This window comes from Dermacentor albipictus, chromosome 8 (genome assembly GCF_038994185.2).
Source record: "Dermacentor albipictus isolate Rhodes 1998 colony chromosome 8, USDA_Dalb.pri_finalv2, whole genome shotgun sequence".
NCBI classification, from domain to species: Eukaryota; Metazoa; Arthropoda; class Arachnida; order Ixodida; family Ixodidae; genus Dermacentor; species Dermacentor albipictus.
Genome location: NC_091828.1, coordinates 92,592,118 through 92,608,504, shown reverse-complemented (window position 1 = coordinate 92,608,504; position 16,387 = coordinate 92,592,118). Strand labels below are relative to the sequence as shown.

The window sequence follows — 16,387 nt, the reverse complement described above, 5'->3', positions numbered from 1 at the left end:
GCTGTTTCCGGTATCTCGACAAGAGCGGGAGGGGGGGCTAAATATCGCGCCCACCTTCAATGCCAGTGACGGAATACGGATTCTTGTCTACACGTAATAAGCTTTGAAGCTTTAATTTATTTTGCTTATTTAAATTATTTACGTGATTTCTATTTTTCCTTCTACTTTCGATGTGCGCCGATGTCCTCCTCTTTCCTTGCGAGACCAGACCGGCGGCTGCAACCTGAAATGGCTTTCGCGGCTCCAGCGGACGTCAATTCGCAATGGGTGCGCTAGACGCTTTGTCGTATGGCTTTCTGAGTGCAGTACTTTTACACTCATCACCCATCTCCTGACCGCATCTGGGTTCAACGGAACATTCTCTTCTTTTTTTTTTCGTTCTTCGCGACGTTCGATTTTTCTCCGTGTAGGTGCGTGCGCGTTCGTTTTTCGCTATTCTCACTTTGCTATCTGCTTTCCATTTCGCGGTCTCTACTTTCGTTTCAGTCCTTCGTTGCTTCTATCTTTGCCCGTTGTTCAATATCTTCTTCGTTTTTCACCTTCTCACCTACCTGCTTTTGCGTCTTCTCCTCTCTCTCACTTCAGCCTTTGAGTCCTGCAGCCGGCACTACACCTGCTTCCTCGGTCTGATATCTTCTTAGCTCTGCGTCCTTCACTCGATGCTTCTGTTTGCTTCTTCGTGCAGTTACCTTTCTTATTTGCTCGTTCCTTCTTTCCAACAGCGCTCCTCGAACGGCCCTGCCTCTAGCGCACAGCCCATGCCATTAGGTGATTGGCCATCGCTTTCTTCCCACTTCCGTTGCGAGCAGAATGCAACGTCACTGTTGGCGGCGTAGCTTCGCGTGTGGGAAACACCAAGGAAAAGACACCACGACACTCAGATTTTATTTCTCCTCAGTTCCTTTTTTTCTTTTTTCTTTGTTTTGTCTCGGCCACCGCTGGGAGGCGGCTATCAAAAGTTCAGAGCTGGCAGACCAGCTCTGGCCCGTCCGGCAAGCCGAAGATGCCGCTCGAGTCCAAGGACTTCGAGCCGTCACCTGAGGCCACCGCAGCAAGAACTGCCGGCCTATTCTTTAATGAAGTTTCTTCTTCTTCTTCAGCGGGTAAGATATCCTTCAAAGGAAGGCCCAAATCCTCTAAATCAGGGAAAATGCATAACGTGGTTATAAAATATAAAGATCGTCTCAACTTGGCGTGCTGAACCCGGTTTTTTTTTTTTTGTAGCATCGTTATGTACGGCCTACCTTTTTTATCTTTTTTTCACCGATAAATGCTTACCTAAAGAAGACCAAACCAGAGCAGTCTTTGCTGTCTCGGCGAACTTGTGCAGAAACTTGAAGGGCGGCGTCAACAACCGCATTCCCTTCATGCGACTTTTCTAGCTTCCCGAGCCTTATCTCGCCAAGACTTATCAGTCAGGAATTATTCTTTCGAAACAATACTTTCATTTAATTCGAGGCGATGCGTGAACTTTCAATACAAAATAAACGACTAATTTTCGGACGCCGCGTGAAAACACCAGTGCCAGTAAGCCCGTGTGACGGAGAGGTTTATAAAGAACGCTTGTTTATATATATATATATATATATATATATATATATATATATATATATATATATATATATATATATATATACTTTGGTCACGGTGGCTCAAATAAATTCTTCGAGGTGGTATGTCTTTGGCTTCGAATGACATCGTACTCTTCGACTCTTTAAAATGCAAAGCAGTCCACCCCACCCCACCCCCCCTTTGCCGATAAAAAATTCTGTCTAAGTACAAGACCGCACAACGAGCTAGCGCAGTAACCTCAAGGCGACGTCGCTACCTGCCATTCGCTTTTGCCCCTTTCCTGGCGCATCAACCGACTTCTCGCAGTAAGAGTGGCTTCTATGATATCGCATGAATGTAACGAATACAACTAGCTGATTTACGCCTTCGTGAGCATTTTCCTAAACGAAACCCTAAGGCCTTGCAATTGCGCAAACATATTTCATTCAACAGTCATAATTTGTATTCATCTTCAGAGTCCCTTTGGTGGAGTCGTAGCGCGATGGTACCGGCGAAAATTCTGACTATCAAGTGTTTCTCTAAACGTGCACCGAAGTTTAAAATAAACTAGCTCGTCGGTTTCCGCATCGACGAAATGCGACCGCCGCGGCCAGAGAAGAAGAACCGAGAGAATAAGAACCAAGAGAAATGGGGCTACTGACAATGACGAATGAATTAGTGAACGAAATAACGTAGACAACGGCTGGCCGGCCAAACGGCGACGGTGTCGCTGTGAGGTGGATTTCCCGTTTGGATAAGTGGCGGTTAGGGCGCCGTAAAGCCCCTTAATCTTTCATTGAGGGGCTTTCGGCCGGCGCCTACCCGAGCGCCCCTTGCATCATCCCTCCACCTCCCCTCCACCCCCCCTTGTTTTTTCCTAAACCGAAGGTTTGGAGTCACTGCGCATTGTAAGAGTACGGCCAACCCGGTCGTCCGAATAGGCTAGTAGGTGGAACAGGGACTACTGACGGATGCGCGAATGAATATGACATGAGCTCCAGGCGGCGCTGGAAGCGGCCCCGCCAGGAAGCCCACGCCTTCCCGCAGCTACGTTTTGTTCTGTTTCCGGGTAGCTGCTTTTGTTTATTTCCTTTTTTTTTATTAATGCGAAAGCATTATGTGTCCCATGAGGAACAAAAGCCGCCGCTGTCCGCCACGAGTGGTACCAAAAATTTATGTGTGACGTCAGTAGACGTCATTGTGTGACGTCAGTGTGTGACGTCAGCCGCCAAGGTCGGTGAGTGGTGGCGCTGGCTAACACTCCCAGGGTTCTACTAGGACACATAAATACCCAAGAAAGTGGATGGGGAAACGTCGCCGCGGTAGCTCAATTGGTAGAGCATCGCACGCGAAATGCGAAGGTTGCGGGTTCGGTTCCCACCTGCGGCAAGTTGTTTTTTCATCCACTTTAATTTCCATTAATTTATCGTTTGTTCATTCCATTTATTAAGCACAAGTAGTTTCCCCTATGTTGTCCTTGGTGTCAGTGTTTGTTGGCTTCTCATGATACGACTAATAAAAATCGGGCCCCTCGGTTAACCCCCTTTGTTCTCGTCAGTAGTAACACATAAGACAGTAAATGGTATACCAACGTTAAGTATTAGTAATTAGGGATAACTAATGTGAAGTAATGTGAACTAAAGTGACTTAAGGTGAATTAGAGTGCAGTAAGGTTAACTAAAGTTAGAAAAGTTCTATTAAGGCGACTTAAGGTCGAACAAAGTGAATTAAGGTGCAGTAAAGCAAACGAAGATGAATTAAAGTGGGTTAAGGTGTATACAAGTTGGTACAAATTAGATCAAGGTGGATTAATTTGGATTAAGGTTTGTAGAAATTAGAGCAAGTTGGATTAAGGTGGATTAAGGCAGAGTTGTGAAGGGTACGTGACAACGTATGACGTCACGTATCATTGACGTGACCAATCAATTAGAGAAGTCACAATGCTTTCGCATTAAAATCACGTAAGGAAACTTAAGTGACTGTAATAGAGTTTATTTGTTTATTGTTTTGACGCTTTGTCCTTGGGTTGAGTGCCGAAATTCGGTCTCTCTCTCGTACGCCTAAGCACGCGCTGGTGACACCACCTGTTTCTGTCAAGCAATGTGACTTCTTGGTAGGCGTCTGTACTATTCTGTACTAAATACAGATGAGCCACGCAGTTTTCGAAACGATCTATAAGAGTCAACAACGCAACCAGCCCGAATATCCGCAATCTAGTCTTCGTCTTGGTTTTGAGTCATAACCATCATCGTCACAATCACTTAACGTCCACTGCCCACCTGAACGAAGTCCTCTCCCAAAAGTATGCGACTACCGCTGCTGTGCGGCGGCTTACCCGTATACTTAAGCCAGCTAATTTTGTAATTTCATCACCCGACCTATTTTCCTGCCGTCTTCAACCGTGCTTCCGTTCCCTTGGCACCCATTCTTTAACCTTAATATACCATCGGTCATCTGCCTCAGGCATCACATGGTCCGCCCAACTGCATTTTTTCCCACTTAATGTGAGCCATAATATCGGTCTCCTGCGTTTGCTCCCTAATCCACACCCTCGTATTCCTGTCTCCCAAATGTTCACCCAACGTTTCTTTTTTTCTTTCCATAGCTCCTTGCACGGTCCTCAGCTGGCTCTCAAGAGTCTTTGTTTTTTTTTTATTGCGATCAAGAGTTGCCCTTAAGGCATAATTCTTGATGTGTATATGTGTATTATATGTGTGCTGTGAGGCCTGTGTTGCGCATGAATTGAAGCAGTGTTTTGTGGAATCTGTTGATATGTATCCAGCGGTCATAGCTGGTTGTCACACTGTAGCGGAGGCCGGCTTGCAGTAGGAGACGCGAGCGTTCCGATTTTCCTCTCAGTTTCTGGGCCACATGATACTACCGGGAGAATGCAATCGTTCTGCACGTTTCGTTCTTTTAAAAAAAATTGCGGCAAGTTCCTGGTAATGAAACGGTGATGCTCGTGGTATGACCTCCAATCAATTTTTATTCTTCTGCACATTTCCTGCTGATGACCCGTGTGCTATAGTATAAAGGTGTTCAATGCTGAACATGTTGAGCTAAACCTTTTTTTGCGTTTCAAGAGATATAGCCATTTTGGCGGGCATATCAGCAGTGTTAGGGGCGTAGCAGTCTACATTTTATATTCCGGCAACGTTGCATCAGAGCTCAGTCAAAATTTTAAGCACACAAAAAGACAAAAAAAAAGATTGAACGCGAACCAGACAGGACAGTTTTTTGGCTGTGTCGGTGGGCAAACTCAGAACCCGTACCCAGATGCGCACTGCAGACCAGCCATGGCCGTAACGGGCCTATGTTTGTAAACAGCGAAAGAGTCTATAGAAAGAACAGTATGGGAGGAATTCCAAGTACCCGCTACACGGTGCTACCACAATGTTTTTTCTTTGCGTGCTGCGAATATACAAACCGAGCCATCGTGTTTACATGCGACACTGCTTCTCAGTGTTGCCCATTCGGCGGTTTTGCCGCTTATTTTTATAGCGTTTTATTTATTTATTTATTTTTTGTGCTACCTAGCGCGAAGATTTGCTCACATGCAGGCGGTGGGCTTTTATGACACGTTGGATTCTTTTATTTGGTCGCACAAGAAACGTAAATTTCTCGACAATAACTTACAGTTCTGCTGATGCAAACGTGCTACTTAACAATGCCTTTTTAGAACAGTAAAATCATCATCATCATCATCATCATCATCATTATCTTCATCATCTACAAATAGGGTGCTCCTCGTTTCTTATGCCATGTCCACATGCCTCATCCGAAGTATAGCTCTAGCAGTTTCGGCAGCTGTTAGCAAACACCCCTTTCCGGCTTTTTCGCAGGCGCGCTTTATGGGGAAGCTTTAGCTCGGGTGCTCCTATCTAAATACATGTAAAAGGAGAATTCGTTTTTCCAGGCAACGACTGCACCACATTTCACGAGGTTTGTTGCATTGAATGAAAAACCTAAACTCTAGTGACTGTTGGTTTCGAATTTTTGAGTTATGTCGTCAATTCCTTATTAAAATTTGGCAAAAATCGAGAATTTCCAGGGAACGAAACTATCAAGTTTACAACTCTGTAACTCAGCAACTAAATATGATAATACAATTCTGTGAATTGTATCTAGTGGTACACCTAAAGCGGACAAAATTGATATGTTACATGTGAATAAATAAAAATAATAATAGGGAAATACAAATTTTGCAAGACCCTTGTAACCAACGTAACAAATTCACGTGAGATGTAAAATGACATAATGAATTTGTCCTCTTTGAATTATCTAATGGATGCCGTTTACATAACCACGATATCGGTTCTTGATGCAGAGCTATGAATTTGTAAACTTTGTGCTTCCATTTCTTTCAAGCTGTCTAATATTTGAAAATCGTTTTAAGAAAATTCAAGCCCTAAATCGAAATTGCGCTTCCAACAGTCACTAGAATTTAACTTTCTCTTTCAAATGCAACAAATTTCGTTATCTCATAAACTCATAAAAACTATCTCATAAAAACTTTTTTGCGTTTTACATGTATTTGAATAGGCCGCGTCGGAGTTGGGCCCCAGCTAAAGCTTCCTCTTAAGGGATTTTGCCTCGTGAATTGGCTCCAGTGATGTAGATCCAAAGACTTCAGGAAGGAGTTATTACAGCAGCCAGCCACCGAGACTGGTCGATGGAACGCAATCTCTTTCTGGGACGGGGTGAAAAAAGAAAGGAAAATACCGGACCGCCTGCGACTGAAACCCCATCGGTGAGTTGGATGGTTTCCGTTTATCGGTATTGGTGTTGCCCCGGTCCAACGCGGCAGTTGAGCGCGTTTCCAGCCAGCTTAACGTAATTAAATATTCATTCAAAAAAGACAGACTGCACACTGCGACCACAAATCCCATTCTTACAGCAAGGGCCGGACTCCGATGAAAGTATAATGGCCAAACAACGAAACCATCCTTACCTCAGTAAGGAAGCATTTATTGCGGTGAGGCCACCTTATGTTACTCTGAAAGCTTCCTTACTGAGGAACCCTTAGCGAACGAAGGCTTCCTTGGCGCTTCCTCAGCGTAAGGTAGCTCCGAAGCTACTTTCAAGCGTCCTTACGCCGCTCCTGCCCTGAACGAGCGCTTCACCTCACTGCTTAGCCACGTGATGTTTGCTTGCGCATGCGTACTGTCTCCCACCTGCGGAGAAGCGCGACGATGGTACGTCTTGCCAGGCATGTTAGTTTCAGTCGCACGTTCGGCATGATTAGCGTTCCTACGCGTGGCTAGAGCGTTGCTAGGTGTTGCACGACGCCGGCGGTGCCAGCGTTGTTGGAGCCCATCAAGTTTTGCGCTAAAATGTGGTACTTTTTTTCACGTTTCATAAACAAAACTAGAAGAAAGCGTGCACGCGTCTCTATATCAGCACTTCAATTTAAAAAATATGCGACGATACATCTTTTCATTGAATAATGGTGTTTGCGTAAAGCTTTTAAGAGATCATCTCGAACCCAGGCATGCGGCAACCGTTGTTTACGTAAGAACGGGCGAAGGGAGCTTTCAGAGTACGCCTGCTTCCTCCGTCCGCCCTTCGCTGTAAGGAGGCCTCCCGTAAGGTTAGGAAGCGGTCGAAGGAAATGAACGTTTCATTGTTTGGGCCTAAGTGCTGCTTCAGTTACACGTTGCCCTATCACGTTGTTGGCAGCATCGGCGTGGGGAAGCTCTGAGAGGTCCGCGATGCCCATCCTAGATCTCACCACACCAGTGAAGAAATTTACGCCGGGGACGCGCGATCATACCAAGATGAAACCCCGCACATTTTTTCTTCTTCAACTTTATTCGCTACGCCGTAGTTCAACCTTTTCTCCGGCCAACGATTGTAGTTAAAAGAGTCATCTTTCTTTCTTCCTTTCTTTCTTTCTTGTTTTCAGTTTTCATTCCTAAAGATGTTTCCTCACTTCAGAGTCGCACAAAAAAAGCGCTTAGTAATATTGATACGTTACATATTTTTATTCCATTCTGGCCCATAGGCGGCATATTTTTCTGCGCGGTTTATTTTTTTAAACGGTGTCTGACGTGGGTACATCAAAACGTAGCTTGAGAGTAATTCCGACTGTTTTCTGCCTATAGCGCGTATTTAGCGAACTTTGGGTGGTCGTATCTCCGATTTTACAGTCTTTTAAGATCTCGACAAGCAGTTTTCATTCGTACTTGTCGACACTGCTAAGAATACAGGAAAGCCTAATTGCACATGAAACCTGACGAAAGAAGCAACCGCTGCACTGCTAATCGTAACGTTACTGAACGTTTTACAAGCAAACGTCGTTCTGCTAGGTGCTGTTATCAAGAAACCACCTGTATTGCTCTGGGAACTTTGCATCTCCTAATGCGCATACTTGTCTTGCAAAATTCATGACAACAGCGAGCTATAGTGCCTTGATATGACTTTCACTCATAATCTCTAACATTTAATCTATTACTCCTCGAGCCAATGTGCAAATCGCCTGTCGTGCTCCTGATATAATTGAGCAGCGGCTTCTATGAGATTAATTTCGTAGTGCCTGAAGCCGGCGAAGCCCTTGTAACGGGCGTTCTCATCATCAGCCTATTTTAACGCGATAGCGTTAAGGAGCTCGTGTCGCAGAAAAGCCGGCGTCGTCGGCGTCGGCGTCGGCGTCGGCGGCGTTGGCCGTGAGCGATAAATCCCAGCAGGCCCTTCATGAATAAAAAACAACTTGCAAGATGGGCTGGGTGGGAATCGAACCAGGGTCTCCGGAGTGTGAGACGGAGGCGCTACCACTGAGCCACGAGTTCCATGCTTCAAAGCGGTACAAAAGCGCCTCTAGTGAATGCGGTGTTGCCTTAGAAATGAGCTGTTTCTAAGGCTCAGGCGTGCGTCGCTTGCTCAGGCGCACATTTCGTTGCCGCGCCGAACGCTGCGTTACTCGACGCTCACCGCGTCCAATGCGGGGCGCGTAGTCGCTGCGCCGTAGCCCATTGTCTTACACCCCTTGGCGGGTCGACGGGAACTCTGTCGCGTTCCACTCTTGAAGGCGAAGCAGAGTAACGCATGAGTTGTTTCTTCGTCTAGCCGAACCAAATATAGCCAAGCAACAGCAGTTCACCAGGATAAACAGTGGTTCAACAACTAAAATAAAGGCTAGTATGCTTCGCATCCTGGGCTTAACCTTAGCTAAGCCACAGCCATTTTTTGAACAGGAATGTGCCGACGCATCAGAAGTGCTATGAAAGCCCTAAATGTAATTTTCGGTATGCGTTTACCTGTACCGCAATCATTCTGCTTTCGGCAAGCATCACACGTCCGCATCATACATGAACTTCGTCTTCGTGGCGTGATTGCTTCGACGTCTGACACTACAGCGTCCCCCTGATATGGCGTTTTGCATCTCGGCATAGCTTGCAAGCTGCGTGGTGCATAAAAGCAAACCCGAAAAGAAGTTAAGGTTCTAACCTCTGCGGTAAATTAACATTGCAAATTTCGGTAGAACCCGTCTCGCTATGACTCTGGACGTTGATGCGATTAGCGCTCAAGCAACGTAGCGACAAGCCGTATTGCTGAACTCAGCTTCATTTACTATCAGTATTTGGGATCGACTCCTATTTTTTTCCCCATCAAACACAAATGAAACGCAAGAATGCGGCGTGATATTTAAATAAAATTTGCCGCATGAAGGAGATCGCCGCACTGTATTGACTGCCGCAAACAGAATTTTAATTTAGGGCATCGTTGGCTTTATGAAATTTGCCAGGAAATCGACACCAATCAAAGAATTGGAGCACGTGGTTTACAAACCCTAAACTCTAAACGAATAAAAAAAAACGGACATCGCAAGTTCTGTAAACTGCATCAGCTAGGACCTTTCAAGCTTACACTTTCACATTTTTCGTTTACGTTCTTGGTTTGCAGCTCGCGGTGGAGTATGTAGGATGTTTCTGAGCGTTCTCACTGTTTGATATACAGGCGGCTTTTGAATGCAGTGAGAAATTCTTACGCAACAAATAAAAAGTTATGTGCGACGCCTTTCTTTTAAGCCGACTCACTGCCCTGGCCGTCACGCGATCTTGCACCAAGAGAGACCGCCGTCGTCTCTCACACACAACACGTTTAAATAAAAGCAACTACATTCTAACATTTTCCAATTTATGACATTCGAGAAAGAAACAAGAAGAAAGCTGTAGCACATCAACAGCACGGAAGGAATAAACCGCTAACGTACAAAGGCTGCGGCTTTGCCGGTCGTTAAAGTGGTCTCCTTAAACGGCGCGCAATAATGTAGCACGTGCATGCAAGATCCTCGAAACGCGACGTTCTCAGAAGAGGCCCGTTGTCGACCGTCTGATCTCTAGTTCAATACCTTTTCCTTTTTCGCGAATTCGCCCTTTCATTGCGCTCCACTAGCGTAACAAGATGCCTCAAACTATTCAACCTTACACGTGATCTCGTAACGCACCGGGCGCTTCTCGCGAAAGAACACCCACAAAACAACGAAGAAAGAAAGAAGGAACAATTCGTTACGGTCTAGCTGACGCATCATATTCTAGCTGTATGCAGCGCGATTTAGTTCCCCTACGAACACGCTTGAAGTGACGCAACGGAGAGACAGAGGGAGCAGGGCCAAATGTTCTTCGATGGGAAGCACATGACGCTTCTCGACTATGCACAACAGATTCCCCCGCCAACGAGGGATCGGAGAAAATGGCAGGATTCGGGAAATGCTTGCGTAAGCATGCCGTCGGCCCCTCTTTCTTAGAGAGGATTAGAAACGCGTTAGTTCGACCGGTCAAGGAGGACCCAGCGTGCGACCTGATACGAGCTTATCTTCATTTTCTTTTTTGGCTCGGAGAACACCTATTTCGCAAGGTCCGCGGCCCAAAGCGCACGTGTAACCGATTTCACCTGCTCTTCCCAGGCGTTGCCGTTACGTGTTCGCTCCGTCTGAAATATTCTGTCCCGTTCGTTCGTGCATGCCAATGTCAGGCGCAAGAAATAAGCGTGTTTCGCTGCGAACGTTTGGCAATGTTGCAGGGGTTCTTACACCAACTCTCGCGGGAATGGTGCAGAAACGCCGCCCGCGGATAGCAAACGCCGCTGTGAAGATATCAGCCGAGTTTTGCAGTCGCATACACAATGCGTGGAGGTCGCATGCGGAGCGCGAAGTCAACTTTCTCTCAAAAGTTCTCCTTCTGAACGGAAGCCCTGCCCCGTCACTCTTTTCTCCGCCTTCTTCTGCCTTCTGCTGAACGCATCCAAGTACTCTTTTGCGGAGAACTATTTTTGAAGTAACCTATTTTAAATTCAAATGCATTTCTCCGCTTCCATAAAGAGTGGTCCGAATTTATTGCCACGATTTGAGCAATGACATATAATATCTTGCCGTTGTGGCCATGAATGCCATTTCTTAAAAACGGCAGGCTGTGCTGCCTCAGCTCCCCAAACATTCAGTTTCTTGAGTAAACACAACACTACGCGCATATTGTGAATGACTGGTCTTTGGTTTTATTAAAGCCCCCGTGCGCAGCTCATGCGGTCGCCTTTCAATAGCTCGCCTTTTAGGAGCTGTTTCAATTGACCGGATGCCCTGTTAGAAATGGCATCACGTATGTAGTCAATAATATGAACGAGTATTACTTGTGTTACTGCGATTTGCATTATTTTTTGTGCTTAAGGGGGAGCTTCAGCTCGGGCCCAACTCCGCCGCGGCCTATTCAAATACATGTAAAACACAAAAACGTTTTCATGAGATAACCCCTGGAGTGATTTTAATGAAATCTGTTGCATTTGAAAGAGAAAGTTAAATTCTAGCGACTGTTGGTAGCGGAAGTTCGATTTAGGGCTTGAATTTTCTTAAAACAATTTTCAAATATTAGACAGTTTGAAAAATATAGAAGCACGAAGTTTACAAATTCATAGCTCTGCATCAAGAACTCATATCGTGGTTATGTAAACGGCATCCATTAGATCATTAAAAGCGGACAAATTCAATATGTCATTTTACATCTTACGTGAATTTGTTACGTTGGTTAGAAGGGTTTTGCAAACGTTGTATTTTTTATTATTAATTTTTTTTATATTCATGTGTAACATATCAATTTTGTCTGCTTTAGATGTACTATTAGATGAAATTCACAGAATTGTATTATCATTTTTCGTTGTTGAGTTACAGAGTTGTAAACTTGATAGTTTCGTTTTCTAAAAATGTTCGATTTTCGCCATATTTCAATAAAAAATTGACGACCTAACTCAGAAATTCGAAACCAACAGTCACTAGATTTTAGGTTTTTCTTTTAAATTCAACAAACCTCGTCAAATGTGGCGCAGTCGTTGCCGAGAAAAACGAATTCTCCTTTTACATGTATTAAGATAGGAGCACTCGAGCTAAAGCTTCCTCTTAAGAGGAAGCTTTAGCTCGAGTGCTCCTATCTTAATACATGTAAAAGGAGAATTCGTTTTTCTCGGTAACCATTGCACCAAATTTGACGAGGTTTGTTGCACTTAAAAGAAAAACCTAAGACCTAGTGACTGTTAGTTTCAAATTTTTGAGTTAGGTCGTCAATTTTTTATTAAATATAGCGACCTAAATGGGCGTTCAATTATCTTGCGACAATCTTGAACCGGCGGCAAAACAGGAACAAATCGTCTGCAGAACGTCACTTCCCGATTCCACTTTAATTCCGAGTATTGAACGGAGAACCCGGAACAGGCAAAAAAGGAAAATACGGAAATAGAGTAAAAAACACATTCGTACGAGTTAAGTATAGAAGTGCAGTTATCGAGGACTACGGCGCTTACAATACTTCTGGGCACGAGTTCGCGTGCGGTTGAATAGAAAAGCGTGCCCCCGGCAATGTGTGCACAGTGACGTCTCCCGCAAAAGGCTCTCGCTCTTCATCGAAGTCGATAGTTTTCTGTTTGCTTTGCTTTTCTTTTCTTTTTGTCTTATTATCTTTTTCGCCTATTTCTATTTCCCTACACCTATATTTCCTCACCGTTTGAAATTATTTCGCGCCTATAATTTCGATTTCACGCGATAAATAAAAGAGATGTGTTCGTGCACAAAATTGTCGCCGGCGCCTAGTCGTTTCGCGCACGCGCAGTACAACTACAAGCGTGAGTGAGCGCTTACGCAGACGTAGTTGCGTACAAGGAAATGAGCACAATATTGCTTAGCGGACACACGTCTCTACTTTAAATTCAGTTCGTGTATTTTTTATATTTTTTTTGCCAGCGCAAATTGTTGCTACTTTCACTTTCCGGCACCGCACTCCTCTTCCTACACAATACGTCACGACCCATACCGCGCCTGCTTAGTGGCTATGACGTTGCGCGAATACCGTCCACGGCGACCCCATTTCGACGGTGGGTGGAGGGAGGGGGTTGATTGAATGCAAGAACACTCCTGCTCTCTTATTTAGGTGCATGTCAAGGAAGCCCACCTGGTCAAAATTAATCCGGAGTACACCCCCCCCCCCCCCCCTCCTCTATGACATGCCTCATCATCGTAGTTCGGAACATAAAAACGCCGTGCTTTATATCAACTTAGCTATCTCGCAAGAGCTTAGTTTGGCGTGCTTGTTTGTACGTGTCTGCCTTAATAGCTCAAGGAAGGCTGCGACTCGAGAGAGAAAAACGACAAGACAAGCGCTATCCTGCCTTGTCCAATTTTGTCGGTTTTTTTTTTCCTCGAGTCGTTGTCTTCCGCCTATTAGGGCTAACTTAATTCAGTGCGTCACCGGTCCAACGATGCTTCTAAGAGCCTGCCTCTTTGGTTTTTATTTTCTCCCCGTTCGTAACGTTCCAATCGCTACGAAATTCGCAACGCGAAACCATTAGGAGCCGGCGCAGAGTCGTTTTTCTCTCGGCTGATAAGGCTCTTTCCTTTTTTTTTTCCGCGACGTTGCCGTTCCGATTTCCGAGCTGCGAAGAACGGTTGCTAAGCGGCTGGCTGCAGGTGCCGATGCCGAATTTCTGTGCGACGTTTCCTCGGCAGTAATGCATCCAGAGATACCTCCGTTCAGTTTAAAGCTGGAAGCTTTCTCTTCTTTCATCTTTACCTATTTCGCTTTACGTTTACTTTTCGGAACGCTTTTAACGCATCCTCATCCGATAAGAACGTAGATCCACCCTTTCAACGACAGAAACCACGGTTGTCCTCCGTCGCTACTCGGATCAAACTCAACGAGCAACACGAAATATCCGTTCAACGAGCACAAGGCTTACAGAGCAAATGCTGATAAGGGATACAACTTTGCTTCCAAAGCTTATAAATCAATGCATTGTTAAATTATTCCAAAATCTCGTCCACTATTATTTCGTTCTGCGACCACATCTGTCTGATCTTGCTTCTAATGCCAACTTTGCGATTATGTTGTGAACCGTTATTTGTGAACTTTTTTTGTGATTCGATACTCCTTCCTCTAAGCTTAAAATTTTCATTTGGTTAAAGCGGTGTCAAGTTCGTTTATTTTGGGTAAGCACCACAGCTCAAAGACCTTGCCTTAGGCTTGCAGGCGAGAATTCAGCTTCTTGGTGCTCCTAAAATTTAGCGTTGTCTCCCAAATGCACGAAATGTCACTGAAAGCAGTCGAGTCGTTCTCTCATTAAAGCATTCCTGCGTTTTACATATATTTTTGTAGGTAAATGGAAGTTCGCTGCAAGCTAAAGCTTCCTCTTAATTATGAAGAATCTGCTGAAGAGAATCCCAGTGATATTTTTTTTAGAAGTCATGCCACTTTTCAGGCGAACTCACCAGACGTCGAGATGAAGTCGATCCGTGTAAATATCATCGATGTCCCTGCATGATAACAAAAGAAAGAAACGAAGTTCAAGGTATAATTTGTTTTGAACACATATACACATATACACAGTTAACAGGAAAAGGAAAGCGAGGAGCAGGCTGGCAACTGCCACCGGAAGGGGCACAACGCCTGCCTACTCTTCTGAAGGGAGGTGACAGCAACACAGAAATGGAAGATAGGAAGGAAGGGAGGAAAGAGGAAAGGAAGAGCAACAGGATACATCTAAAGACTAAAGTAGAACACAGTACACTACGCACGTTGTTCTGCCCAGTTTCGACTCTGCAGCCGGAATTAAAGCGACGCCGCGTGGAACAGCCTCGACAATTATCAACTACATCCATGGCTAGTTCGCTATGCGGCTACTCGTGCTCTCCACGATGAGACGCCAAGTACAGCTACACGCAGTCACCGTTTCACCGGTAGTCGGTTCACAATATGCACTACAAGGTGTTTGAACCCGCCGCCTCCCATCTTCGAAGGAAGAAGCGTTAGGGTACAGTACTGATCACACACAGTAGGGCCGGTCACTGAAGGTCACGCTACAACAGAATGTTGAATGCTCACGCTACAAATGTGAACCTGAGTTAGTTAACTCTAGAAAGGTTAGTAGGGCGCAATGGGTCTGATCGCGTTTAGATGCACAACCACTGGGGTATAAACATTCCTCGATTGTCGCACACCGCAGGCCAAGGAGATGATAGTTTCTCACTAGCGACATGCGCTGCGCACTGAAAGCGGGACACTCAAATATAAGGTGCTGAAGCAGGCACGTACCCAGGGGGGGGGGGGGGGGGGGGGCACGGGGGGGCCCGGGCCTCCCCCGAAATTAAGTGGCATACCCCCCCCCCCCCCCTCCCCACCCACGCCACCACTCCTCCAACATTCCTAAAGCGCCGCCAGATCAATGTTGAGACTTCGCAGCTGTTCATCGGTCAGCATTATGCTGCCTTTTTCACTCCTTTTAGATGGCGGTAGTTATCGGCATCTCTTGTAATGTGAAGGACAGTTTTCTCGTAGATTCCACACCCGCGCGATTAACTCGAGATGCGTTCAGTCGTCACCATCTATTCAACCGTCACGCGCATAGCTGTTGCTTTTGTTAGTTCAACCTTCCTTGTTTAGGCTGATCCTGGGACCAGGAGAGGGATGCGGCTGTTACTCAGCTGGTCTGTACTCTCATGGAACGAGTTACGGCGGGAGAAAACGCCAATTGCGCTTAACTTATCCCTTTGTTTCATTGTTTCCTTGAGTTACGGCTCACCGCGACGCTGGCAGATGCCCGGAACCATATACACGTGATATGGGTTAGATAAGGTGGGAAATAAAATAATGGGAAAGAGCGTCCATCATGAAACCCTGCAATAACCCTTAAACCCATAAGCAAGATGACTGTCGCCCGTTGCCTCGTCTGTTTTTCCCTAACTTTATAGCACTCCTTGCGATTTTTGTTTCCAGTTGCAAAATTGGCAACTGGAAACAAAAATCGCAAGGAGTTGAGAAATTAAGCGATCTACTATGGGAGAGAGCCAAGGCAACAACCAAACTGCAAGCAAAAGCGAATAATAAAAAAGTTAACCGCTGTTTATGAGAATATTTATGGATCAACATATTTTTATTTAAAAAGAAAGTAGAGAAAACGCCGCCGGAAGTGGAGGACAATTACTTGTTTTGAATGACGCGTCTACAGTTATCGGTCGAACCGCCTCACGTAGCCACTTCTCTGCTGTGCTTATGTGGGTGTTTTTCTAACCTTTCGCAGTGAGCGCAGTACTTCTAGAATCGCATAGTCCTGCGCTCTACGCGGTTGTATGGGACTGGCGGCCGCACAGTGTTACGCAATTCGCGGAACTGTCAAAACTGATCAACACGGCGAAAATAACTGATATTCGAAACTATAACGTGAGAAAGACTGAAGAAGCCGTAAAAAAATGAACGCAGCCTGAAATCAGTAAAAAAGAAACCTGGCATACGACAGACCATGATGTATGCACTAAAAGATGAGAAGGATAATATCATCAGCAATCTCGAAGATATAGTAAAAGCAG

At 45.3% G+C, this 16,387-nt stretch overlaps 1 protein-coding gene across 6 annotated transcripts in view; it reads right to left on the bottom strand.

The window, feature by feature from the left end:
- LOC139048842 (BAI1-associated protein 3-like) overlaps positions 1–16,387 on the bottom strand; it is a 567,324-nt gene that overhangs the window by 158,763 nt on the left and 392,174 nt on the right. For all 6 annotated transcript variants that reach the window (XM_070523709.1, XM_070523713.1, XM_070523710.1 and 3 more), the window contains exon 7: positions 14,294–14,338. In XM_070523709.1, coding sequence (XP_070379810.1) covers positions 14,294–14,338 — 45 coding nt within the window. The remainder of the gene's footprint in view (positions 1–14,293; positions 14,339–16,387) is intronic.